Source organism: Choloepus didactylus, chromosome 2, assembly GCF_015220235.1.
Source record: "Choloepus didactylus isolate mChoDid1 chromosome 2, mChoDid1.pri, whole genome shotgun sequence".
Lineage (NCBI taxonomy): Eukaryota > Metazoa > Chordata > Mammalia > Pilosa > Megalonychidae > Choloepus > Choloepus didactylus.
Window position 1 is genome coordinate 201,641,599 of NC_051308.1, and position 25,006 is coordinate 201,666,604.

At 43.9% G+C, this 25,006-nt stretch overlaps 2 protein-coding genes and 1 long non-coding RNA gene across 3 annotated transcripts in view; 2 read left to right on the forward strand and 1 right to left on the reverse strand.

Annotated features, from left to right (window-relative positions):
• Positions 1-2,317, forward strand: part of LRRC41 (leucine rich repeat containing 41) — a 17,772-nt gene extending 15,455 nt beyond the window's left edge. Inside the window, exons 6-10 of the mRNA XM_037827326.1 lie at positions 123-287; positions 393-491; positions 1,085-1,207; positions 1,442-1,517; positions 1,609-2,317. Of these exons, the coding sequence (XP_037683254.1) occupies positions 123-287; positions 393-491; positions 1,085-1,207; positions 1,442-1,517; positions 1,609-1,828 (683 nt within the window). The 3' untranslated portion in view covers positions 1,829-2,317. The remainder of the gene's footprint in view (positions 1-122; positions 288-392; positions 492-1,084; positions 1,208-1,441; positions 1,518-1,608) is intronic.
• The window catches only part of RAD54L (RAD54 like), a 27,891-nt gene continuing 5,121 nt past the window's right edge, over positions 2,237-25,006 (reverse strand). The window contains exons 5-19 of the mRNA XM_037827328.1: positions 17,708-17,768; positions 16,873-17,008; positions 16,359-16,428; positions 15,982-16,270; positions 15,592-15,716; positions 12,366-12,516; positions 8,292-8,418; positions 7,187-7,261; positions 6,921-7,051; positions 6,332-6,442; positions 6,048-6,171; positions 5,624-5,702; positions 5,130-5,309; positions 2,745-2,908; positions 2,237-2,645 (exon numbers count right to left, since the gene is read on the reverse strand). Of these exons, the coding sequence (XP_037683256.1) occupies positions 2,435-2,645; positions 2,745-2,908; positions 5,130-5,309; positions 5,624-5,702; positions 6,048-6,171; positions 6,332-6,442; positions 6,921-7,051; positions 7,187-7,261; positions 8,292-8,418; positions 12,366-12,516; positions 15,592-15,716; positions 15,982-16,270; positions 16,359-16,428; positions 16,873-17,008; positions 17,708-17,768 (2,034 nt within the window). The 3' untranslated portion in view covers positions 2,237-2,434. The remainder of the gene's footprint in view (positions 2,646-2,744; positions 2,909-5,129; positions 5,310-5,623; positions 5,703-6,047; positions 6,172-6,331; positions 6,443-6,920; positions 7,052-7,186; positions 7,262-8,291; positions 8,419-12,365; positions 12,517-15,591; positions 15,717-15,981; positions 16,271-16,358; positions 16,429-16,872; positions 17,009-17,707; positions 17,769-25,006) is intronic.
• LOC119527387 lies at positions 7,487-13,533 on the forward strand. Its single transcript, XR_005215373.1, has 3 exons — positions 7,487-7,523; positions 12,311-12,480; positions 13,313-13,533. It is a non-coding gene; the product is annotated as an uncharacterized LOC119527387 (long non-coding RNA).

Sequence of the window (25,006 nt, forward strand, 5' to 3'; positions counted from 1 at the left end):
AGGCACTCAAGGACAAGTAGTTAGATGAATAAATGACTTGTTAGTGAATCCTTAAGGACAGGATTGGATTTGCTATGGGAGTGAGATAGAGATGGCTAACTGGAATCTCTCCCCGTTTCCAGAAAACTGTTTGGAGCAGTTGGAGATGGGGTTTCCACGGGGAGCCCAGCCAGCCCCACTGCTCTGCTCTGTACTGAAGGCCTCAGGTTCTCTGCAGCAGCTGTCCCTGGATAGTGCCACCTTTGCTTCTCCCCAGGATTTTGGGCTTGTGCTGCAGACACTCAAAGGTAGGATCCAGCAAGAATGGTAAAAGGGGGAGGGTAGACGGGGCTCCTGCATTGTTCTCTGGGAAAGCTAATGCCCTTGGCCCACTGTCTCTGTGTCCAATCCAGAATACAACGTAGCCCTGAAAAGGCTGAGCTTCCATGACATGAATCTGGCTGACTGTCAGAGTGAGGTGCTCTTTTTGCTACAGAACCTGACTCTTCAAGGTGAGGTTCCATTCAGAACCTGGAACGTTACCAGGTCTCATCATGGCTCTGCCACTGTCTCACTGTAAGTGAGCAAACCACTGTTCCTTTCTTGGTCTTGCGTCCTCATCTACAAAATGTACATAGAACATGTATGGGCTTCCTACTAAAAGGCCCCAAATTCAACATCATTACTAAACATAAGAAATTACTCACTTTTGAGTGTCTCACCCAGAAGTTTTCCTTACCTTTCAGGGGCTGACAGAAACTTGGTGGTTGTGGGAAGGGGTAAATGTGTTGTGCCAGGCTCCCCTCATATACTTGTTTCTGATCCCCACCACTGCACAGAGGATGCTAAGTGGATGGAGAGGGAAAGAAGGAAGTAAATGGAGAACTGGCCATGCAGAGAATCTCCCCACAGTGACTATCTTAGGTTCAATTTCTGATTTGAATCCTGATTTAGTGCCAGTCTTGTTTAGGGCCTTGGACAAATTCCTTCCTCTTTCTGGGCCCCTATAAAATGTTCACACCCCCTGCTAGGGCCAACTGCTAGGAGGAGGGACAATACCAGTCCTAGTGCAGCCATTAGAATTCACTGTAATTTTTCTTGACAGAGATTACCTTCTCCTTCTGCCGCCTGTTTGAGAAGCGCCCAGCCCAATTTCTGCCTGAGATGGTTGCTGCTATGAAGGGCAACTCCACACTGAAGGGCCTTCGGCTGCCAGGGAACCGCCTGGGTGGGGCCCAGACCAGGGGGAGGGAGGGGTGGAGGCCAGACCTTTGACTTGGAAACTCAGTGGGTGAGGGCATGGCCCTCTCAACTGGGGACATGGAAGTAGGAACATAGATATTTGTGTGCTGGGGCTTCAGAAACTGGCAGGAGTGGGCTTTTCCCCAGCCAAGGTTGGTTTGGGACATCCCTGTTCCTGTTCTCAGTTAGAACTGACAGGTGCTTCTCCCCTCCTCCCCAGGAAATGCTGGACTGCTGGCCCTGGCAGATGTCTTCTCAGAGGATTCCTCGTCCTCTCTCTGTCAGCTGGACATCAGGTATATGGGGAGGGACAAAGGGATGGGGCTGCTGGGACACAGATCAGGGATTAGTCACTTCTGGGTGTCTAATCCATCTCACCCCTACCAGCTCCAACTGCATCAAGCCAGATGGGCTTTTGGAGTTCGCCAAGCGTCTGGAGCGCTGGGGCCGTGGAGCCTTTGGTCACCTGCGCCTTTTCCAGAACTGGCTGGACCAGGATGCAGTCACAGCCAGGGAAGCCATCCGGCGCCTCCGGGCCACCTGCCACGTGGTTAGCGACTCATGGGACTCCTCCCAGGCCTTCGCAGATTATGTCAGCACCATGTGATGGTGCCCATACCTTGCAGGCCCATGCTCAGTACCATCAGCTTGTACGGGCTGAGGCATGGGCTGCTTAGAACCCCCAAATACCAACTCCTTCTCTTTCTGCTACGTGTTTTCTCTTCTCTCCTTTTTCTTCTGCACTGAGGTCCTGGACGTCTTGAAGGGACCCAGCAAAGGTAGTCCCAGAGCTGGGTTTTAGAGCCTTTTGGGCCCCTCATTCAGTATCCTAGGAACCTAGGCCAGCAGGTTACAGTGGTCATCCCAGTTACTGATAACAGTCCGCCTCCCCCTGCCTCGGGGTTCCTGCTTTCCCTCCTTAAACAGGTACCCAGGCTTTAGAGAAGTGTAGGAATGCCCATTACCAGGCCTGTTCCCAGCTGGGCTCATCACACTGACTGCTCCCAGGCCTTAGTCCCTTTCATACCTTTATTCCTTTCTTTTTTTTTAAACCAAAAAAAGTTTTTCTTATAAAATAAATTTTGGGCAAACATCATGCAGCCCTTCTTGATGATTTTCTCCCAGAGAACAAAATGTAGCAGCGCCCTGTGGGGCAGGGAGCCCCCTTTTCCTGTCTGCCCCCCTCCACAGCTACACCCAGACCAGCTGGTTATCAGTGGAGCCCCCGTTGCTCCTCATGGGAGCGCTGGTGGAAGACGAAGGTGATGGCAGTGGAGGCAGCGTCCCAGGCAGCCTGGAGTACCTCATCCTGGAGCCCTCGCTTATCAGTGCTATGGTTCCATTGAGCCAGATCTGAGGTGCAGTCAGAACCATCAGGGGGTGGCCAGACCTGGTGGTTGTTGACACAGCGGCGGCAGCGCAACCTGGGGGGCAGCCAACAGAGCAGTGGTCACTGCAGATCCCACCTATATGCTATACAAGGAGCTCAGAGATAAAGGCCAGCAAGGGCATTCTCTGCCTACCTGTCATGTGTGTCACTAAGGCTGGCCTCATCCAGGGTAAACAGCTCCTTCAACTCGCCCAGGGAGAAGTGCCGCTCCACATCCTGCTCCTTGTCTACCACACAGCTGCTCAGTGCCTTCTTGTGGCTCTGACGTTGGAAGATCTTCTCCTCAATGGTTCCTGCCTAGAGGGGAAGAGGGAGGAGGGGCAGGGCTTGATCATCACCATATAGAGGAAGCAGGGAAAACCAGGGGCTGAAACTACAGCCTCCCTAGTGAAGGAGATTAATGGAAAATGAGAGTTCTGCAGCAGTACCTATGCTCAGCCAAGTCCCATTTTACCAGTCTCACTTGGGAACATGATCTGTGCATGTCTGCCACCTGGGCTATTTTCTGTACCAATGGAGGGTTGTCAGGGCCTGGATAAATCCTCCTGTAGTGTGAGCTGGAGCTTGTCTCCAGCAGCTTCAACAGACCTCCACACCAAGCCAGGTTTCAGTGATTCATTCAACAAACTTTAGCTAAAGAATTAAGAAGCTGCTGCAGTGAGAGACGGATATGGTTAGATTAAAGTTAAATTAAAGAAATTTCAAGAATGTGACATCAACAGTAAGTGGTAGGAATGTAGTTGTTAAGGGACAAAGAACAGCTCAGTGGGATATTCCCAGGTTTGGGTTGGGTGGATAACAGAGCCATTAAATGATGGAATTAGGAAGAGGAACAAGTTTAGCCATGATGAATCTAAAATACTTGTAAAACATGGAAATGGAAAATTTACAATAGGTGATGGGAATACAGGTCTAGAGCTCAGGTAAGGGATTCAAGCTAAAAATTTAGAACTCATCAGTATAATGAGTGTATGAAATCAGGCAGGAGAACCAGAATGGAGTTTCCAAAGAAAAGAGAATTTTAAGAAGGGAGTATTAGTCAACAGTATCAGATACACAAAAAGGAGGAAAAAATCGAGTTTTCTGTTTTGGCAATTAGGAAATCAGTTGTACACTCGAAAGCAGGTTCAGTGGCATAAGGGGCCAGAAACCACACTGCTAGGGGTCTGATGAGTTAGCAGAAGAAGAGGTAAAGGAATTAATCTGTAGGCTTTGGAAAAACTTGACAATGAATGGAAAGTACCCCAAGGTGAAAGGGTTGGACAGAGGGTTGAACATTTGTTTTGTTTTTAAGGTGAAAAAGTTGATCAAGAAAAGAAAGAATGGAATGGGGTCTAGAACAGAGCTGGAAGGATAAGACTTGAACAGAGGAAGGGAATCCTTTCTGGGGTGGGAAGGAAAGAGCAGGTGTAGAGATTTATGGAAGGAGATGAAGGGAGGTGAGAGAATTCACATCTATCGATAACCTCCATTTTCTCTGTGAAATAGAAAACAAGATCTTCAGAAACTATGAGGGGCAGGGTTGGGTAAGAAACTTGAGGGAAGGTAAAGGCTTGAAGTAGTTGAAAGAAATGAGAAAAGGCCCGTCCCAAAATGAAGAACATGAATTTGTAGTGGTGCTAATCTGTAAATGCAAAATTAAGTTGATTGTAGAAGCTGAGAACAGCTGGAATGATCCAAGTGGAGTGGGTATTAGGGAAAGAGTGACTGAAAGAATACATGGTGATCAGAATGGATAGAAAAAGACATCAAGCTAGATGCAGAATGATGGATTGGAATATAAGGGTGGAGGTGCAGGGTTTGTAGGGACATTAGGTTGAAGCAGATGTAGTGAGTACGGAGACATGAGAAAGCTAGAAGGACAGGGAATGAGAAAGTATTGGGTACTGACAAGTTTCAGTGTGGTCATGGGAGTAATCAGATGAGGGGGAGTTGAGCCAGTCTTTAGATCAAGGAAACATGAAGGCCAGAATGCTGACCCTTGAAGCCAGCCAGGATGATAATTGGATTTGGAGAAGAAAGAAAGACTGAGCTGGTGCCCAAAGTCACTGATGAATTAGGAAAATAGCACAGGGTAGATGACTGCAGCAAGGAAGAAAAGAGGGCTATCAGATATGAGCTTCAAAGGAGGAACTTTGGGATGGATGGTCTGAAAGTGGCAATTGAGAACTTGGAGAATGCCAATACTGCTTCTTAGCCCTATGGGACATGGGGTGTGAGAAGACTACAAGGCAAGAGACACAGAAGTTGGGAAAACAGGTGCCCTCTGAAAAGGATGAGGCTATAGTGGGTTTACCACTGAAAAGTGAACAGAGGGCATAGTAAGAAGGGTTTGAAGGAATGAGGTAAGGAAAGGGGAGGAAGAACAGAAGAATCAAGGGCCCCAGGATAACCCCTAGCCTGGCTGGCCACTGCTAGAGGCGGAGGGGCGAAAGAGAAGCACTGAGAACAACCCAAGATTGTCTCGAAGGTCTTGTCCCACAACCTTTTCCTACTCTGACCATTATCACATCCTTACAGACAATAGGCGGTAGATATAGCAGGTCTTCTTTTGACCATCACGCCAGACCCGGGCCATGGCTTGTTCATCATTGGCTGGGTTCCAGTCAGGGTCAAACATGACCAGTCGGTTAGCCCCAATGAGATTGAGGCCACAGCCCCCAGCTTTGCTGCTCAACATGAAGACAAAGTCAGGGCTCTGAGAAGAGAGGAAGCAGGAGAAAAAGAACCTTTTGCAGCCTAAATGGGATTCTCTTCAGCCCAGTCAACTCTTCTCCCTTATGCTTTGTACTCCTATGCTCAGACCAGTTATGAGGACCACCAGTTTATATGCCTACTGGTCAGTTTCCCAGCCCACAAATAATCAGTTCCCACCTCACCATCACCAACCAGCCTAACCCAACCATACCCCCCAGAAAAAAAAAAAGACATCCCTTCCCCTTTATAGCTTCTCTATCAACCCTTAATTCTGTTATGGCATTGAAGGCATGGAGGGAAGGGCTGGGCATTTACCGACGGACTGTTGAAGCGTTCTACAATCTTTGCTCGCTTCTTGATGGACATCGTGCCATCTAGGCGGACATACAAATACCTGAAGGGAATCCAAAGATCAAGACCCAAGGAGGGAACAAAGCCCTTTGGAGCCAGAGCTACTGAAGGGTCTGTACCAACCATGCCTGAGGCTGTTCATGTACAGCCTAAGGTCCTAAACAACCAAAGGGAGCTAGGGGTCAGGAATCTGTCTTATGGAAGTACCTGAAGAACCAAGGGACTGTTCTGCTTAGAGATAGAACTAGGGCCATCTCAGCAAAAAAGAAACGAACATTTCCTGGAAAGTCCCTCTTGTACTAACATCTTGGTCCGCATTCACCAATTAGAACTTCTAATCTTCCTAAGGGGGCAGTAGGGGAGGTAGCCTGGTTAAGCTCTTCCCTACCTTCGGGCCCGGCAGAGCTTCTCAAAGAGGTCCAATGTCTGGGTGTAATTGGATACCAGCACTACTTTGTCACTGCTGCTGCTCCGGGTCACCGCCAGAATATAATCAAGAACCAGCATCTTACCTGGGGAGAGCAGCAACCATCAACCCCCAATGGGCCCTCCCAGTAGCCCAAGATTGTTATTCTGGATATCAGGATATCTCTAACACAAAGAGACAACCCACCAACCTTACTTCCACCCCTTATCCCAGAGGAGTCCAAAGCTTGGTAGGAAAGGGCTCACCTGACAGCTGAGGCTCTAGAGCCTTGGAGCTATAACCAGGAGGGAATATGTCCATGGCACCCTGAAAGCCATCTTCCTCCTCAACACACTTATCATAGATCAGTGCTGGATCTGAGGGGAAAGAAAATGCCAGCTACTTTGTTTTCTGAAGTTTCTACTTTAGTGCTCCCTAGAATTCCCTACAGAAACTAACCCAAAAGGCCTGCCTCAGCCCCCGTGTGGAGTTAGTGACACCTAGGACCTTGGGTGGACAATCTTGCTCACCAGAACTATACTGGAGAAAGTAAGGTTTCTTGGTTATTTTTCTCTCCTCAACATTTTACACGTATATATGCACACGTGTACATGCACACATTAATTCACACTCATGTGCAGGTGCACACAGACATACTCCCCTACACAGCCCAACCAAGCATGGGCTGGGCAGGGAATAAGCTAAATTTTACAAAGCAAAGGGTCCGGTTTACAGAGTACAAAATGCAGGGCTCATGCCTTGGGGAGGGATGGAATCACATGTGGCCTCTGTGAAGAACTGATGAGTTCTAGTGCTTTTTTTCACAGAGGACCCCAGGACACAGGCCCAACTCACGATTACAGAGCTTTTTTAGCGAGGTGATAGAGGAAAGGGAAGATACACTCATCTTGCCCTCTTGCAACTCTTCTGCTGGCTTGGCCTGTCTCAGAAACCTCTTGTATAACTCAGTCTGAAGGGGTGTCAGCCTGAAACAAATAAATGGGTCAGTGGAAAAGGCAGAACCACACTTCTGCCCTCTGAGTACACCCTGAGAGACCAGCCGTGCCTCAGGGGCTGAAATTCAACTCACTCACTCCACACCCCTCAGTTGAGTTCAGTACCTACAACAAACCACCTGCTCAATCTTCACAGGCAAATATTTAGAAAGGATATCAGATGTTCTCCGGATCAGGCACCTGGGGAAGACGATAAAAAGTCAAGAGGCTTGTAAAACTGCCAATGATAACTCCTGGAATAATAGCTATCACTTAAAAGACCAGGACTGACTATTTTGTAGTAGCAAATGCCAGCAACTCATGGGCCCTGTGGCAAACATATATATATCAGGATCTCTGTTATGGGAACAGAGACCCTTCCAAACAGTCTAGCTTAGACTAACAATTTCTCTTCCCCTTCAACAGGTTGGCTTGTCTCCCACTGAGCCTGGTGCTCTGACAGGTAAGCAAGTCCTTAGGAGACTTTCTGCTTGCATTTGCTCAATGCCTGCCACATGGCCCAAGGCAATGAAATTAAGCCCATACCTCCTGGCAAACCAGGAACAACAGAGATCAGGCACCTGAGAAGCAGCTCCCAGGAACACACTGACTCTCCTTCCTGTCATCTAAAATGGGAGGGAGACACAGCCTGAAAGCTGGGGAGGGCAGCAGGACTCATCAGGGTATAAACCACCAAGTGTGCATTCCTACAACGGAGGAGCCCAGGATGTATCTGTCTCCTGGGCTAATGTGGCCCCATGGAAAAAGAAGCCCACTTAGCCTGGGCACCACACCCACTCTTTAGATCTACTCTTGACTGTCACAGAATGGCTATGGGACCTGGGAAGGGAAGCCTCATGCTTTAGGTATGAAACAGACAGAAGCTTCTGAAGTACTAAAAATGCTGCAAGGGATATCTTGCTCAGAAATTCCAGCAGCATCAGTGAAGAGCTTCCTCAGCAGGTTGGTAAGCAGCCCAAAACCAGAGCTTAGAGCACAGGGCCCAGGCCAGGAAGAAAGTAGGGAGCTGACCTGCAAGATTCCTTCATTTCTTCAGTAGCCATAGTCTGAGGCCCAGATCCCACTTCCTTCCTAGAATCCCAGTCCCTGAGGGCTCTACACAGGCTGAGGTCCCAAAGGATTGGCCTCAGGTAGCAATTATTATGAGCTCACTTGGGGGCACCCAAGGAAGGGTGCTTGCTGTCTAGCCCAGCACTCACCCAGCCATTACCTATTCACAATGCTGGTAAGCTCCCGCAGTCGCTCCTCTCCTAGGTGCCTATCGGCCTCACTGGCAGCTGCGTCCCGACCCTTCAAAATTGGCAACTCAAAATGCTTCTTGAACTCGTGGGCAGTCCCTGAGCACAGAAGAGAATGGAAAATGAAAACATGAAAGAATGGGGGGTGGTGGTGGTGGAGATTTTCCCACTGCCAGGAAAGGTGGACTAGTTTGTTACAGACCAACATTCCTGCTAAGAACAAGAAAACTGAACAAAAACAGGCAATTTCTGTTTGAAGGTATCAGAGAGCAAAGACCCGAAGGGCCAAATAGTGAGACAGTAAATAAAACCATTAACTACATTAAATGTAAAAGGACTAAATGGTCCAAATAAGAAACAAAGATTGTCAGACTGGATTTTTTTTTTTAAGCTCAACTATATGCTGCTTGTAAGAGACACATGTCAGACATAAGCACACAGAAAGGTTAAAAATAAAAGAAAAAGATATACCATAGAAACACTAGCTAAAGGGAAGCCATGTGAATATCAAAGTAGACTTTAAAGACATTATTACAGATAAAGACATTTCATAATGAAAAAAGAGTCAAACCACTAAGAAAATATAACAATTCTAAATTTGTTCTAATAACATAGTCTCAAAATTCACAAAGCAAAAACCAATAGAAGTAAAAAAAAAATATCCACAATCACAGTGAAAGAGTTTAGGACACATGTCAAACATTGTGAAATGTACCTAAAGCCAGGCATAGAAGTCGTATGTTTTTTTTAAAAAAACAAAAACAAAAACAAAAAAAAACTGAAAAATCAATGATCTAAGTATCCATCTCAAGAAGTTAAATAGAATGAACAGAGCCAAAAGTGGGTACTTTAAAAAACACTAATAAAATTGATAAATCCATGGCAACACTGATAAGGAGGAAAAAAGAGAGAAGGCATAAATAACCAATTAACAGGAATGAAGAAATAAGTCATACTACAGATTTTAAGACATTCAAAAGATAATTCTCTGATAACAAATTTTAAAATGTAGATGAAACAGATAAAAAATTCTTAGAAAAACAAAAAATTCGCCAAAGGGACACAAGAAGAAATAAATTGCAAATCTGAGTAATCCTCTAATAAAGCAATTGAATCCATAATTAAAAACCTTCCTACAAAGAAAACTCCAGGCCCAGACTGCTTCACTGGTAAATTCTTCTAAAACAATTAAGGAAAAAAATAACACCAATATTAACACAAACCCTTCCAGAGAAGAGAAAATGAGAGAACACAGCCCAATTATTTTTTGAGGCCAGCATACCCCTAATATCAAAACCATTATAAGAAAGGAAAATTTCAGGCCAATATCTTTGATAAGTATGGTTGCAAAAAATCTAAACAAAATATTAGCAAACCAAATTCAATGGAATATAAAAAGTTGGATTTATTATTTATTCCAGGAATGCAAGATTGACTTAATGTTCGAAAAATTAATCAATATAATCCCCACATTCATACAATAAAGGGGAAAAATCATATGCTTATGATGTGCTTTCTAAAAAAGCATTTAATAAAATTCAACACTTATCCATGATAAAAAAAAAAAAAAGCAACTCCTAGAAAACTAGTAATACAATAGTAGAAAATGCCTTTAATCTGTTAAAGAATGTTCCACAAAACCCAACAGCAAACATCTGATTCAACGGTTAAATGCTGAAAGCTATCCTTTCCCCTCTGAGATCAAGAATGAGACAAGGATGCCCACTGTCACCACTTCTATTCAGCACTGTAATAAAGGTTCTAACCAGTACAAAAAGCAAGAAAAAGAGACGAAAAGTCTAAGAATTAAAAGACATAAAACTGTCATTATTTGCTGATGACATGATTATGTATGTAGAAAAATTCAAAAGAATCTACAGAAACTGTTAGAATGAAAATTAAATTAAGCAAGGTTGCCAGATAAAGAGTATCAGCCCAAGTCCAGTCAATATACAAAAAATCAATTCAATTTCTATATACCAGCAATAAACCACAAATAATAAAAATTTAGAAAGATACTATAATTGCATCAAAAAACATCAAACATCTAGAAATAAATCTAACCAAAGATCTATATTTCTCTACAGAAAACTATAAAAGATCATTGAGTGAAATTAAAATGCAAAGGGCCAAGAACATCCAGGACCATATTAAAGAATAAGAAAATAGTTGGAAAACTCACACTAACGATATCAGAACATTAAGTTACAGTATTAAAGCAGAAAAGTACTGGTACAAGGACAGACAAATGGACCGATGGAACAGAATAAAGTCCAGAAAGAGTTACACATAAATGGACATTTAATTTACAAAAAAAAAAGTAGCACTGCAAACAGAAGGGAAAGGACAGTCTTTTCAATAAATGGTCCTGGATTAAGTGAATATCTATTATGGGAAAAGATGAACCTCAATCCCTATCCTTACACCATACATAAAAATCAACTTTAAATGAATTATAGATTGTAATGTGAGAGATAAAACCATAAATCTTCTAAAAATAATATGGGAAAAATATCTTCATGACATGGGTATAAGCAAACACAAAAAAGCATGTAATCATAAAGGAAATGATTGATAAGCTGGGTTACAATAAAACTAGAAACTTCTGTTCTTAAGACAAGATATTCACAATACAAAGGACTTATATCCAAAATATATAGAGAATGCCTATAAAACAATAAGAAAAAGCCAGATAACCCAATAAAAAATGGGCAAAGGAGAAGATCAGGCACTTCACAGGAGTATATCCAAATGACTAATGAACATATTAAAACATGTTCAACTTCATTTGCCATTAGGCAAATACAGATACCACTAAAACACCCACCAGAATGAGTGATATTGGCGGGGGGGAAGACTATTGATGGTAACATAAAGGATATAGAGCAGGTGTCAGCAAACCATGACCACAGGCCAACTGCCTATTTCTATAAATTAGGTTTTATTGGAACACAGCTATGCCCATTGATTTACGTATTACTTACGGCTGTTTTCATGCTATAATGGTAGACTTGAAAAGTTGTGACAGAGACAGTATGGTCAACAATCCTAAAATATCTACTATCTACACCTTTAAGAAAGTTTGCCAGCCCCTGATAGTAGGGGTGGCTGGTACAATCTTGTTGGTACAATCACTTTGGCAAACTATTTGGCAGTACCTACTAGAGCTGAGCATGTGCATAACGTATGACCCAACAATTCCACTCCAAAGTATATACCCAAGAGAAATGCATACTATGTTCAGATAAAGACATGTACAAGAATGGTCATAGCAGCATTATTCAACAGCTGGGAACAACTCAATTATCTAACAATATATATATTGTTAGTATATATATATTTTTTTCATAAAGTGGAATAGTATATAGCAATGAAAATGAGCAAATTACGGCTACACACAATAGCATGGATGAATCTCATAAACATAATGTTGATCAAAAGAAACCAAATGCAAAGGAATATATACTGTATGATTCTGTTTATATAAATTTCAAAACCAGGCAAAAGTCAATCTATAGTGTCAGGAGAGTGTTTCCTTTTAGGGAGAAAGGAAAGGGTAGTGATTAAGAGGGGGCTTCTGAGATAGTGGTAGTAACTGATCTGGTAGCAGTGGTTACATGAATGTGTTCACTTTGTGATCATTTTCCCACTCAGCAAGTTCTCTGCCTAAAGTGATTCTTCTAAGCACTGGCAGGTTGAGTTGCCACTAGTAAACCCTTCCACAAATATCTACATGCAAGTCTACTCTGAGGCCAAAGTTCTTATAAAGTAGTTAGGACATGAGATCCAAAAAATGCCTGGAGATAATATTTTCACTCCTGACTTACAGTGACACCAGGTCTGCATAGCCCCTGACACCTCTCACAGTAGAAGATGGCCAGAGTGGCTTTGCTGAGTTGTTCAACAAAGCCAAGGCCTCCCAAAGGCTTTGCTACTCAATGACAAGAGAAATTTTCCTGTAAGAGTGCCTAGTGATCCTTTCTCTCCTCAGCTGGGGTTACACTGCCAAGGTCTCACTAACGTGGCGGACAAGACTGAATTCTTACCCAGGATGCCTGAATTAACAAAATGTACCAAGCTGAAATACTCAAGCAGATCATTCTGGATGGGGGTCCCAGAGATGAGCACCCGTCGGCTGGTATTCAAGCTGTCCAGGGCCTGGTAAGTCTGATTCTCTGAATTCTTGAGCCTGTGTCCCTGCAAGGGAATTATTCTCATTCAGGCCTGCGCACAATATGCTAGCAGGGTCTTGTACAGACAGGAAAAGGGGAGTCACAAACATTACAAGTTCTAGGGCGTTGGGGATTGGGCAGGGGTAGCAACAGAGTTTACCCGCTTAATTAGAGTGAAATGCCAGGCTCAAGTTTCTCATCTAATGCTACATTTAAACAAGGATTTCCTCTGTTCCCTCACATCCCCTACCTTTCTTACCCCAATCTCCAGGGCCTTGGCAGCCTACCTATCCTCCTTGGAGATCATGAGGTCACGTTACAGACCCATTCCTTCAAGGAGGACTCCCTCCCCACCAGCCCAGCCAACCAAGAGCCTTCTGAGTCAGATACCTTCTGTATTATAAGGCCTCATCTGTGCTGTCAAGTGCTAATGGAATGTGGCCTGGCCTCCTCCTCCTCTCCTACCACTGGAATGCCCATAGCACATATATCTAAAAAGCTTCCTTCTGCCTTCCTTGCATCTCATCCCTAATCTCTGTTCTTCTTGCCCACCACCATACACACCTCTGTTACTTCTCTCTCTTCAGTTTTTCTCAAGAAAGTTTAAAAGGTCCCTACTACCTTCCCTCTATCCAAGAATATCATTAGTAAGATAGCCCCATGCCTTCTCTACATCCAGCCCCTACTCAGCCCCACAATGGACCAGGTACACAAAACTCAAGTACCATTGAAAGAATGAACAAACAAATCAGGCTTGCTCTCTCTAGTTAGCCCTTTACAATGCAATTAAATGCAGACTGCACTGACTCTCCTTTCTACAGGATCAAGTTCAAATTCAGTAGCAACTAGCACTTTTGCTTTGGGTGTAAAAAATGACAACTGTGAATTTAAAGTCAGTGAAAAATGACTCAGTGAGAAACTGGACCCGACATCGTGGGATTGAAAACATCTTCTTGACCAAAAGGGGATGTGAAATGAAACAAAATAAAGTTTCAGTGGCTGAGAGACTCCAAATGGATATAAGAGGTCACTCTGGTGGGCATTCTTAGGTACTATATAGATAACCCTTTTAAGGTTTTAATGCATCAGAATAGCTAGAAGTAAATACCTGAAACTATCAAACTCCAACCCAGTAGCTTTGACTCTTGAAGACGATTGTATAGCAATGTGGCTTACGAGGGGTGACAGTGTGATTGTGAAAGTCTTGTGGATCATACTCCCATTATCCAGTGTATGGATGGATGAGTAGAAAAATGGGGACAAAATCTAAATGAAAAATAGGGTGTGAGGGGGGAGATGATTTGGATGTTCTTTTTTACTTTTATTTTTTATTCTTATTTTTACTTTTTCTGGTATAAGGAAAATGTTCAAAAAACAGATTGGGGTGATGAATGCACAACAAATGGTATTGTGAATAGCTGATTGTACACCACGGATGACTGTATGATATGTGAATATATCTCAATAAAACCGAATTTTTAAAAATGTGAATGTTTGATATTAAGCAGAAAAATCTGACTCATTAAATATCTAATTTTTAATTCAAAAAATAAAATAAAATAAAATAAAAGGACTGGAGGCACCAAACACTGGCCCTGAAACAGAAGGCTGAAACTTCTGAGCTGAAGAGAGAAATGAAACTTGAAACTTGCAAGGAAATTACCAAAAAGGTCCTGGGGAAATAAGGGTCCATAGTTGGATCCTCTAAACTTAAGCTCCCTGAGGGCAGACATCATGGGATACCCAGGGCCTGACACACAGCAGGCACTTGATAAATAACCATATGAATGAACTGGGTTGCCACACCACCCTGGGGATCTCTACAGAAGGGCTATCCAGCTCCCTATGGGACCAATCATTGAGGCTAGAGACACAGCTCCTGCCATCATCACCCATAGCCTCTCCTCCAGGGTGATGAAGCAGATGCTAGGGCCCCAAGCTGCACAGGGCAAACTCACACACACACCCCACCTCAGCCCACTGAATCCTTTACTCCTTCCTAGAGGTGCAGCCCAACAGGGTATCAGGAGTTTGCAGACATGCCAGTCAGTGACCAACTCTTTATAAAAACGAAAGGCCAACTGGGAAATAGCTCAAAACTAGCAAGCATGACAGCCAAAAGTAAGGCTTTCTCCTCTATTCCCTTCCTAGAGCCCCTGGACTAACCTATAGTCCCCAGAGAATAAGCGGGCTAATCAGTTGACAGATGAGGCCAAGTCTTCCAGCCACCTCCCCATCAGAGTCCCTGGTGACCCTAACTCTCCCCAAAAAGGTTCAAACAATGGCAACAGCTTCAGGGGGCCCAAGCCCCCCTGGAGTCCTGGAAAATCTTCTATACTGGGAAACTCCCAATCACCCTTATTCCTTTCTAAGTACTAGTATCTCTACCACCATTCATTTATAGTGCTGGAAAAGGCCAGGAAATGACGACTGACATGTTTCTCTTGGTCCAGAGAGAGGGAACAGGGGGTTAACACAGACTACTATAAGGTATATGGATGGACTGCCCACACTGAGCTTTCCTGTCTCTTTGCTTCTGTTCCTTCCTGTGGTTTCCCCAGCCTAGAATAAAAACTAGAGCTGACTTTTATTAAGTTCTTAAAACATACCAAGGCCACTGTGATAAGAGCTTTCCCTCAATCACCTCTTTTAATCCTCACAATAATCATATGAGGCAGTATTATCACACCATTTTACTGAAGCAGAAAAAGCTCAGATGGTTAAGTAACTTGTCCAAGGTCACACTACTGGTACGTGGCAGAGCAAGGATTTGAATAAATGCCTCTCTGATTTGAGATCCTCCTTCCCTCCACCCATCCAAATCCCTCCCATCCTTCAAGGTCCTTCTTTGGTCTGGAAACACTGTCTGGAGGCAGCAAAACCAATCAACTCATAGCACCTCATTCTCCTTGGAGTTCCAAGCACTGTTCGAACCCTCTTTTGGCAGTCTGGTATCATGGGCTCTCCCTCTCAGCTCTCTCCTGAAAGGTGGTATCCCCTGTCAACATTCCCCAATGACTACCATAGCCCTTGGATGACTGCTCAATGAGGAGACTTTGACAGATTTTTCTGCTACCACCCAGACTGCTCAGTTACATACCTCATCGCATATGACCAATCCAACACTCCCTTTTTGGAGGACTCCAACATGGATGCGGAATGTCTCATAGGAGATGATGAGGATGGGAGAAGGCACTCTGGCTCCACGCTGGTTCATGAATCCTTCTACAACAGGAAAGGTGTCAAGGGAACAAAAAAATGCATATTCCAGAGGAATTAATCAAAAGCTCAATGCTCAACTTTCAAAGTATCTTGAAAAAAACAGTTTGATAGTTTTTTAATTTGGCCTGGAAATAACCAACTATCTCAACTATTTTCAATGGGAATTCTCTTCTCTTCCACACTTGCATTGCTCTCAACCCTGACTTTAAGTGAGCATACACATAAGAAAAGTAGCAGAGTAATAGCACTCTTTGTTAAGGCTCCATACCCAGTTTTTGGTCTATCTCTTCTTTAGAGCCTCCGTCGATGGCCAGAGGATGGATCCTCCCTCCAAGCCATTTCCCAACCTCATTGTACCAGTTCTTCACCAGGCTGGAGGGCGACACCACCACTGCCTTGTCAATCTCTGGCTTGCACTCTGGACTCTGGCGCAGAAGTGTCCACATCAACGTGATGCACTGCAGCGTCTTGCCCAGGCCCATCTCGTCAGCCATAATGCAGCCTTGGCTGCCAGGGATGCGCCGACTGGTTACACACTCCCAAAGGAACTTCACTCCCTGGGGAGTAACAGCACTCAGCCCACCTTGGCCACACACTGCCGCTGCCCCAGGGATGGCAGCCTCCCACCCACCCACCCCCATTTACCTCTCTCTGATGAGGCCGCAAGACTTTACTGAGAATAGGATCAACAACCACATGGACAGGGAGTTTCTCCCTGAGAAAACAGCAAAGAAAATACGAAGTTAAGACGCCCTCAGGAACTTGTATCCTCCTAATCCAGAGACAACAGAGACAGCTGCCTGATAGAGAGGACCTTCTTGGCCTGGTAGCCAAACCACAGTAAATTCCTGCTCCAACAAGCTAGACAGGTAGGAGGGGGGAGGATGGGTACCCTTTGTAATCACCTCACCTCCTCCGGCTCCCCTGAGTGAGCAACAGAAGTGGTGAGGAACCCCCACTAACTGGACATTACAACATGCTCTTGCCTGGGCACTTTCCTTCCCCAATTACCCACTCTAAATGGTACAGTAGCCACGAAAGCACTACGAAATCATATACCAATCCCAAGTGGAAAATCACATCAAAATGCCCTCCTTCCCTCCCAGGTATGTGTTTTGACAGAGGACTAGAATTGATCAAGAAATACCAATGCACATACTTATCAAGCTTCAGCTGGTCATGGGCACTCAGCGGGGGAGGCTCAAACAGAATCAAGGCACCTTCTTCCAGGGGGTCATGTAAGGCCCGACGGACCCCAGCCCTTTTGAGGCCCAATGCCCGAGAGCCCAGAGGACCTAGAAACCAACAATCTGTCACCTGAGCCTTTATGCTGAAGAGCTGCAACAGACCAGCACAAACGCCTCTCCTTCACACAGCCTTCCCTGAGCTCCTTTATGACCCTCCCTCTCTCAGAACATCTCCAAACCTGGTCTCTCTAACTCTATCTAACCATTATCCCAGTCTGCCTTGGATCAGAACTTGCCCCATTTTATTTCTCTCATTCAACTGCAAACTTCATGGACTGTGTCTTGTTCATCTTAAGTCAAGACCCTAAAGGGGTCTTTCAAGTCTGAGTGCTCTTAAGAGCTGGCCTCTTCCCTCCCAGCACCACCTTTATCACAATGTTGTGTCCTGCACAGAAAGGGGAAAATCTTAGTAGAACGCAGGCCTCCCATACAGTCCTCCTCATAAAGAAGATGCTGCTGAAATCACTTGGACTGAATGAACTCTGGGCCCATCAGCCACACTGGCCCTGCAGAAGCCTCCTGAGCACCTGCACACACTCCCTCCAAGATGAGGGACATTCAATGTTAGCAGCCCTTACTGAGGCTATCAAACACAGCCTTCATGCAGGCCTCAGGAGAGTCACCCATTCACAGCCACCACTAGACTAGCACTTTCAATTCTAAATTAAGTTTGTATCTACAAGACAGAGGTTTATTCAGGCACATTCACACATGATTGATCTAAAAAAAACAAAGTCTCCATTTTACCTTGATAATTTGGAATGGGAACTTTGAAAGGCTTTGACAAAATGGTTCGAATAAATGCTTCCTAAAAGAAAGAGGAGAAATAGGGATTCAGGACTGCCTGGAGATGTTATAGAACACTATTTTTACAAATGCAGTCTAAAATGCCTATTTAAGCATCATAACACATTCAGAACAATGTATTTTCATTACCTGTCATCCGGTGCATCTAGAATGTGAGATGTGCTCCACATTTGGTTTCATACAACAGCCTCAATCTTTGAGGCTTTATGTAAGGGTCTGCAGACACCCAGAGACAGTAAAGTGCCACTGGCAAGTACCTAGCTCCAGTCAACCATGAGGCTCAGAGCCCAAGTGCTCATGAAAAGCCATGCCAGTGAGGACCTGGCTCACAAACTTACCCAACTCGAATACTAACAGGGAGCTCCAATGTCTGGGTTCAACAGCTATTCCCTAGGGCTACATCTACCCAAGCACACCCCACAATTCTTTTTTTGTCATATCAATTCTGCCTACTATATCTAAATCTTTAGTACTTATGGACTAAAAAAAAACCCTTCAAAGAGCAGTGGTAGTAGGAGTGTGCCGGTTTGAGTGCATTACGTCCCCCAAAACGCCATTATCTTTGATGTAATCTTGTGTGGGCAGATGTATCAGTGTTGATTAGATCGTAATTCTTTGAGTGTTTCCGTGGAGATGTTACCCCATCCGTTCAGGGTGGGTCTAAATTAAATCACTGGAGCCATATAAATGAACTGACAAACAGAAGGAACTCAGTGCAGCTGAGAGTGACATTTTGAAGAGGAGCTACAGCCAAGAGGGACACTTTGAAGAACGCACTGGAACTGAGAGAGGAGCTTCAGCTTACAGAGACATTTTGGAGATGGCCTTCGAAAGCAAACTTTTGCTCCGGAGAAGCTAAGAGAGGACAAATACCCCAAGAGCAACTAAGAGAGACACTTTTTAGGGGCTGAAGCCTAGAGAGGAACGTCCTGGGAGAAAGCCATTTTGAAAGCAGAACTCCAGAGCAGACGCCGGCCATGTGCCTTACCAGCTAACAGAGGTTTTCCGGACACCATTGGCCATCCTCCAGTGAAGGTACCCAATTGTTGATGCGTTACCTTGGACACTTTATGACCTTAAGACTGTAACTGTGTAACCAAATAAACCCCCTTTATAAAAGCCAATCCATTTCTGGTGTTTTGCATTCCGGCAGCATTAGCAAACTAGAACAAGGAGTAACAGGAGCAATAGTAGTAGTAAAATAATAATAATAATAATAATAGAAATAACAGAAAAAATGGCTCATGATGTGTGCCAGTGTTAAGCCCCTAACATCCATGTGTTCCAGTTTGCTAATGCTTCACTGGAGGATGGCCAATGGCGTCTGGAAAACGCCATTGATTAGATTGTAATTCTTTTGAGTTTTTCCATGGAGACGTGACCTACCCAACTGTGGGTGATGACTCTGGATAGTCTCCATGGAGGTGTGGCCCCACCCATTCAGCATGGGCCTTGATTAGTTTACTAGAGCACTATATAAGCTCAGACAGAAGGAGCGAGCTTGCTATAGCCAAGAGGGACACTTGGAAGAATGCATAGTAGCTGAGAGAGGAACTGTAGTTTACAGAGACATTTTGGAGATGGCCTTTGAAAGCAGACTTTTGCTCCAGAGAAGCTAAGAGAGGACAAAAACCCCAAGAGCAATGATACATCTGCCTGCACAAGATTACATCAAAGATAATGGCATTTTGGGGGGACACAATACATTCAAACCGGCACAACATGTTATAATTTAATCCTAATAGCCCTATGAGATCTATATATTAATTGGCTTCTCCCATTTTATAGATGAGTAAACTGAGGCTCAGAGAGGTTAAGTCATTTTCCCAAGTCACACAGCCATGACAGATGCAGGACTTTCCTGATTCTGGGCCCCATGCTTGTAACCAGTGGACAACATAGCCTCCTAACTCAATCTGTTTGCATATAGCCATGCAGCTCCGCCCAAAGCCAACAGCTTTCTGCCATGGGAAGGCATAAAGGAGGAAACAAGATGAAAGAGGGGACATGAGAGAGAGGGCAGGCCCAGGCCCATCACCAAGAAAGAACAAGTGGGACAAGGGTGAAAGGAAGCAGACACAGGCAGATCCTGGAGAAGGGTGGGTGACCTTGGTGTGGGGTGTCTGGTCTCTACCTCAGGGCCTTCAGAAAGCCACTGTGCCAGCACTTCAGCCCTGGAATGAGCACTGGGTTTGGGGCTGGGTAGGGGCAAAGGAAGTAGAAAATCTATAGCACCAGCTCCTGTGCTAACTCTGACAGCTCTCATGAAAGTTCTGTTTCACACGCACCTAAGTCCTTTGGCGAATTACAGTAGCCTGTGAACTTCAGCAAAAGCAGAGCTGGAACTCAAGAAAGCAAGGTGAAACCAAGAACAAAAACCCTACAGGTAGTTTTAATGGGAATACATTAGCGGAAAAGGCAGCAATGAAAAAACTCCCTTCTAGCAAAAAGGTGGTTTAATCAGGAAAAAAAGAAAGCCTGTCTTGCCCTGGAATTTTTACCTTTGTATTCTGACCCATCTCTTCATATATAGAGATCATCATAAATTTCTAGAAATTCAATCTATTTTAAATAGGAAAAATGTAATGAGTATATTTTGTGTCTGTTGGAAGAAAAAAAAAGGAATGTGAAAACTGAACTTCATTATTACGCTAAATAACAAGGGCATGTTATTTATTTATTTGTCCTTTTTTTTTGCAGCAGAATGAAATGTTTTATCAACTATTTCTAATTAAAATCATTACTATAAAATTATGAATAGCAATGATAATCAGAAACTCAAAAATGCGAGATGCTAACAAAAAGCAATCCTTAAGTCAAAGGAGAAGAAAAACAAGAGGGACTCTGGGATCAAATTGGCTTTCAATTCTAAAACTGAAATATTATTTTTTCATAAGAGTATCAATTATTAAATAAACATCTAATATTAAATAAGATTATCTGTATAGAAGGCTAGATTTGAGGCTCTGACTAGCCAAGAATTTATGCTTCAAATTAAGACAGCAAGACTTCCAACAGAACCAGGGGCCATAGGCCTTGCAGGGAAAACCGCAGGTTGAATAATTGGTGTTGGGGAATATGAAGACCTCTGGCCAAAAACTTCTCGGGGAACAGAGGCCACAGAACTTCAAATGGCCAGCCTCCTGGGACCTGGTCTGGTAAAGCACCCAAGACTCTGTGGCAGAGGCAGAGAGACCATTCTCCACTCCTGGCTCATTTAGTTACTGATAATTCATACATGCCATCTTTTCCAGCTGATAGCAGAGGGCGGGTGTCCCTCCTCCCTACGAAGGCCAAAGCTTCCCTCTTCTGCAGAGATTCACTCTGTCAGTTATGCCTGATCTCTTCTGTATGTCAACCTCTCCCTCTCTACTAGCTCTTTCTCTTCAGCATTTAAAACATGTCTAACTCTCTCCTCCTTTAAAACAAAAATCCCTTTGACTCCTTATCCCCACCCCCTTCACAGGCGAACTTCTTAAAAGAATTGCCTGTTTCCCCTTCCTTACCTCCCCTTCCTCTTATCTGTTCTTCTGCCCCTTTCACTCCCCTGAAATGACAGACCAAGACTACCAGTGGCCAACATGACACTAATTCCAATGGACACGTTTCCATTCTTATCTCACTTAACTTGACAAGGCTGGCCACTCCTCCTTCTCAAATATTCTCTGCCCTTGACTTCCATGACACGACTCTCCCACACTCTTCTTCCTCTGCCTAACCCCCTTCAAGGTCAGTGGTCCTCATTAGGGCTTGGCCCTCAGCTATTCTGACTCTGCACACTCATCCAAATGCTCCAACATATTTTTCCAGGTGGCAAACACCTTCTAATGACCTCCAAATATTTTATATCAGTGAGATCATACAATATTTGGCCTTTTGTGTCTGGACTTAATGTATTACTTAGTGAATAATATCATACGGTAAAACTATCACAAAAGGCAAAGGAATGATGAGCCATTGTGGAAGACAGTTAGGCAGTTCCTCGGAAAGTTAAGTATAGAATTATTATATGACCCAGCAATCCCACTTCTAGATAGATACCCAAAGAACTGAAAGCAGGAACTCAAACAGATATGCGCACACCAATGTTCATAGCGGTATTATTCACAGTTAACAAAAGACTAAAGCAACCGAAATGTCCATCAACAGATGAATGGATAAACAAAATGTGGTACATACAAATAATGGAAAATTATTCAGTTGTAAAAAGGAATGAAGTTCTGATATGTGTGACAACATGGATGAACCTTGAAAACATCATGTTGAATGAAATAAGCCAGACACAAATGTACAACTATTGTATGATCTCACTGATATTATATAATTAGAATAAGCAAATTCAGAGAAATCAGAAACTAGAATAAAAGTTACCAGGGGCCAGGGTGGGTATAGGGAATGGGGAGATAATGTTTATATTGCAGAGTTTCTATTTGGGGTGATGGAAAAGTTTGGTGATGGATGGATGGTGAGGATAGCACAACATTGTCAATATAATTAACAGCCCAGGATTATATATTTGAAAATGGTTAAAAGGGGAAATTTTAGGTTGTATTATATTACCAGAATAAAAAAAAACAAAAACAAAAATGGTTAGACTGTACAACACAGTGGACCCTAATGTAAACCATGGACTACAGTTAATAGTATACATTATAAAATGTTATAACCTGAGGAGAGAGAACCTAAGATGGCGGCTAGGAGAGACAGGGCAAAAAAAAACCTCCATGAAAAATACTAGATAAAAGCCAGAGAGTGACCCAGAACACCAGTTCCAGCGATGCACCAGCTGGACAAGGTCTGCTAAATCCACAGGGACCGTGCACTTAGTGAAACCGGGAGTCTGCGTTCTGAAACGAGTAAGCCGCTGAATGTCCAGCAGCCGCACTGCAGTGTGGGGAAACCGTGAGTTGGCGTTTGAAGGTGGAATAGTTCTTTTTTAAAAAAAACCCAAAAGCGGATGGAGATACGATAGCGAGAACCACACAGTGAAGTGCAGCGGGAACAGGCTGTGCGAACGCCTCGTTATCTGGTGTGGAAGCTAGCCTTTCATGAACCCACTGCTAGTTGTGTCGGAGCGAGGAGTGCAGAAGGGAGTCAAAAGGAGAAAAGAACCATGCCCCTTGCAGCCATCTTCCTGGCAGGCTGGGAATGCTCCTGCCCGGCGCCGGAGCCACAGACCAGAGCCATACCAAGGGACCCAGTGTGACGGGAAGTATTTGCCGCAACACCGCACACATGCCACAATATCAGGCATGGACAGTGGCCTTTTGCACGCCCACAGCTGGCTGTCCCAGATCTGGGAAGGCGGAGCTGTGCAAAAAGGGGGAGGTTAACACAGCCTATTCAGCCATCTTTACAGCAGGCTGGGAATGCCCCTGCACGGCCCGGTGGCCCAGGGCTTCCCTTGAGGGACGGCACACACTTGTGACGTAACACAGACTTTCCCCAGCAGAGGCCCTGGAAGGGCACGGCTTGGAAGAGGGACCCACTTGGAAAACCCAGGGACAATACACCAATACCAAGGACTTGGGGGTCAGCGGCAGAGACAATCTGTGGCGAGACTGAAATGAAGGTTTAGACTCTTGCAACAGCCTTAAATCTCTAGGAACACCTGGGAGGTTTGATTATCAAAGCTGCTCTGCTTCCCTAACTGCTCAGACACACATCCCACGTTCAGGGCAGACAGCACCAACAACACACCCAAACTTGGTGCACCAATTGGACCCCACAAGAACCAGACCCCCACTCACCACAAAGACAAAGTTGGGGAGAACTGACTTGAGGGGCAAAGGTGACTCGCAGATGCCATCTGCTGGTTAGTTAAAGTATACGCCACCAAGCTGTAGATCAGACAAATTAGAGATTGAGGTTTGAATAATTCTTTGTATCCTAAAAGAACACTATCAAATAAAGCAAATGCCAAGAGCCCAAAAACAACAGGAAAATTTTAAAGCATATGAAAAGACCAGACAATATGGATAACCCAAACCCAAACACCCAAATCAAAAGATCAGAGGAGACACAGTACTTGGAGCAATTAATCAAAGAACTAAAGACAAACAACGAGAGCATGGCACAGGATATAAAGGACATGAAGAAAACCCTAGAAGAGCATAAAGAAGAAATTGCAAGAGTAAATAAAAAAATAGATGGTCTTATAGAAATAAAAGAACTGTTGACCAAATTAAAAAGATTCTGGATACTCATAGCACAAGACTAGATGAAGCTGAACAACAACTCAGCAACCTTGAGAAACACAGAACGGAAATGAAAGCACAAAAGAAAGAATGGGGAAAAAAATCGAAATGGATCTCAGGGATATGATAGAGTAAATAAAACGTCCAAATTTAAGACTCATTGGTGTCCCAGAAGGGGAAGAGAAGGGTAAAGGTCTAGAAAGAGTATTCAAAGAAATTGTTGGGGAAAACTTCCCAAACCTTCTACACAATATAAATACACAAAGCATAAATACCTAGCGAACTCCAAATAGAATAAATCCAAATAAACCCACTCCAAGACATATTCTGATCAGACTCTCAAATACTGAAGAGAAAGAGCAAGTTCTGAAAGCAGCAAGAGAAAAGCAATTCACCACATACAAAGGAAACAACATAAGACTAAGTAGTGACTACTCAGTGGCCACCATGGAGGCGAGAAGACAGTGGCATGACATATTTAAAACTCTGAGAGAGAAAAATTTCCAACTAAAAATACTTTATCCAGCAAAACCCTCCTTCAAATTTGAGGGAGAGCTTAAATTTTTCACAGACAAACAAATGCTGAGGATTTTGCTAATAAAAGACCTGCCCTACTTCAGATACTAAAGGGAGCCCTACCGACACAGAAACAAAGAAAGGAGTGAGAGATACAGAGAAATTTAACAGACATATATAAACCATTACATCCCAAATCACCAGGATACACATTCTTCTCTAGTGATCACACAACTTTCTCCAGAATAGACCACAGGCTAGGACATAAAACAAGACTCAATAAATTAAAAAAAAATTGAAATTATTCAAAGCACATTCTCTGACCACAATGGAATACAATTAGAAGTCAATAACCATCAGAGACTTAGAAAATTCACAAACAACTGGCGGGTAAAAATGAGGAGGAGATGAAAACATTCCCGGATAATCAAAAGCTGAGGGACTTCATCACCAGTAAATCAGTCCTATAAGAAATGCTAAATGGAACTGAGCAGGCTGAAAGGAAGGGACACTAAACAATTGACTG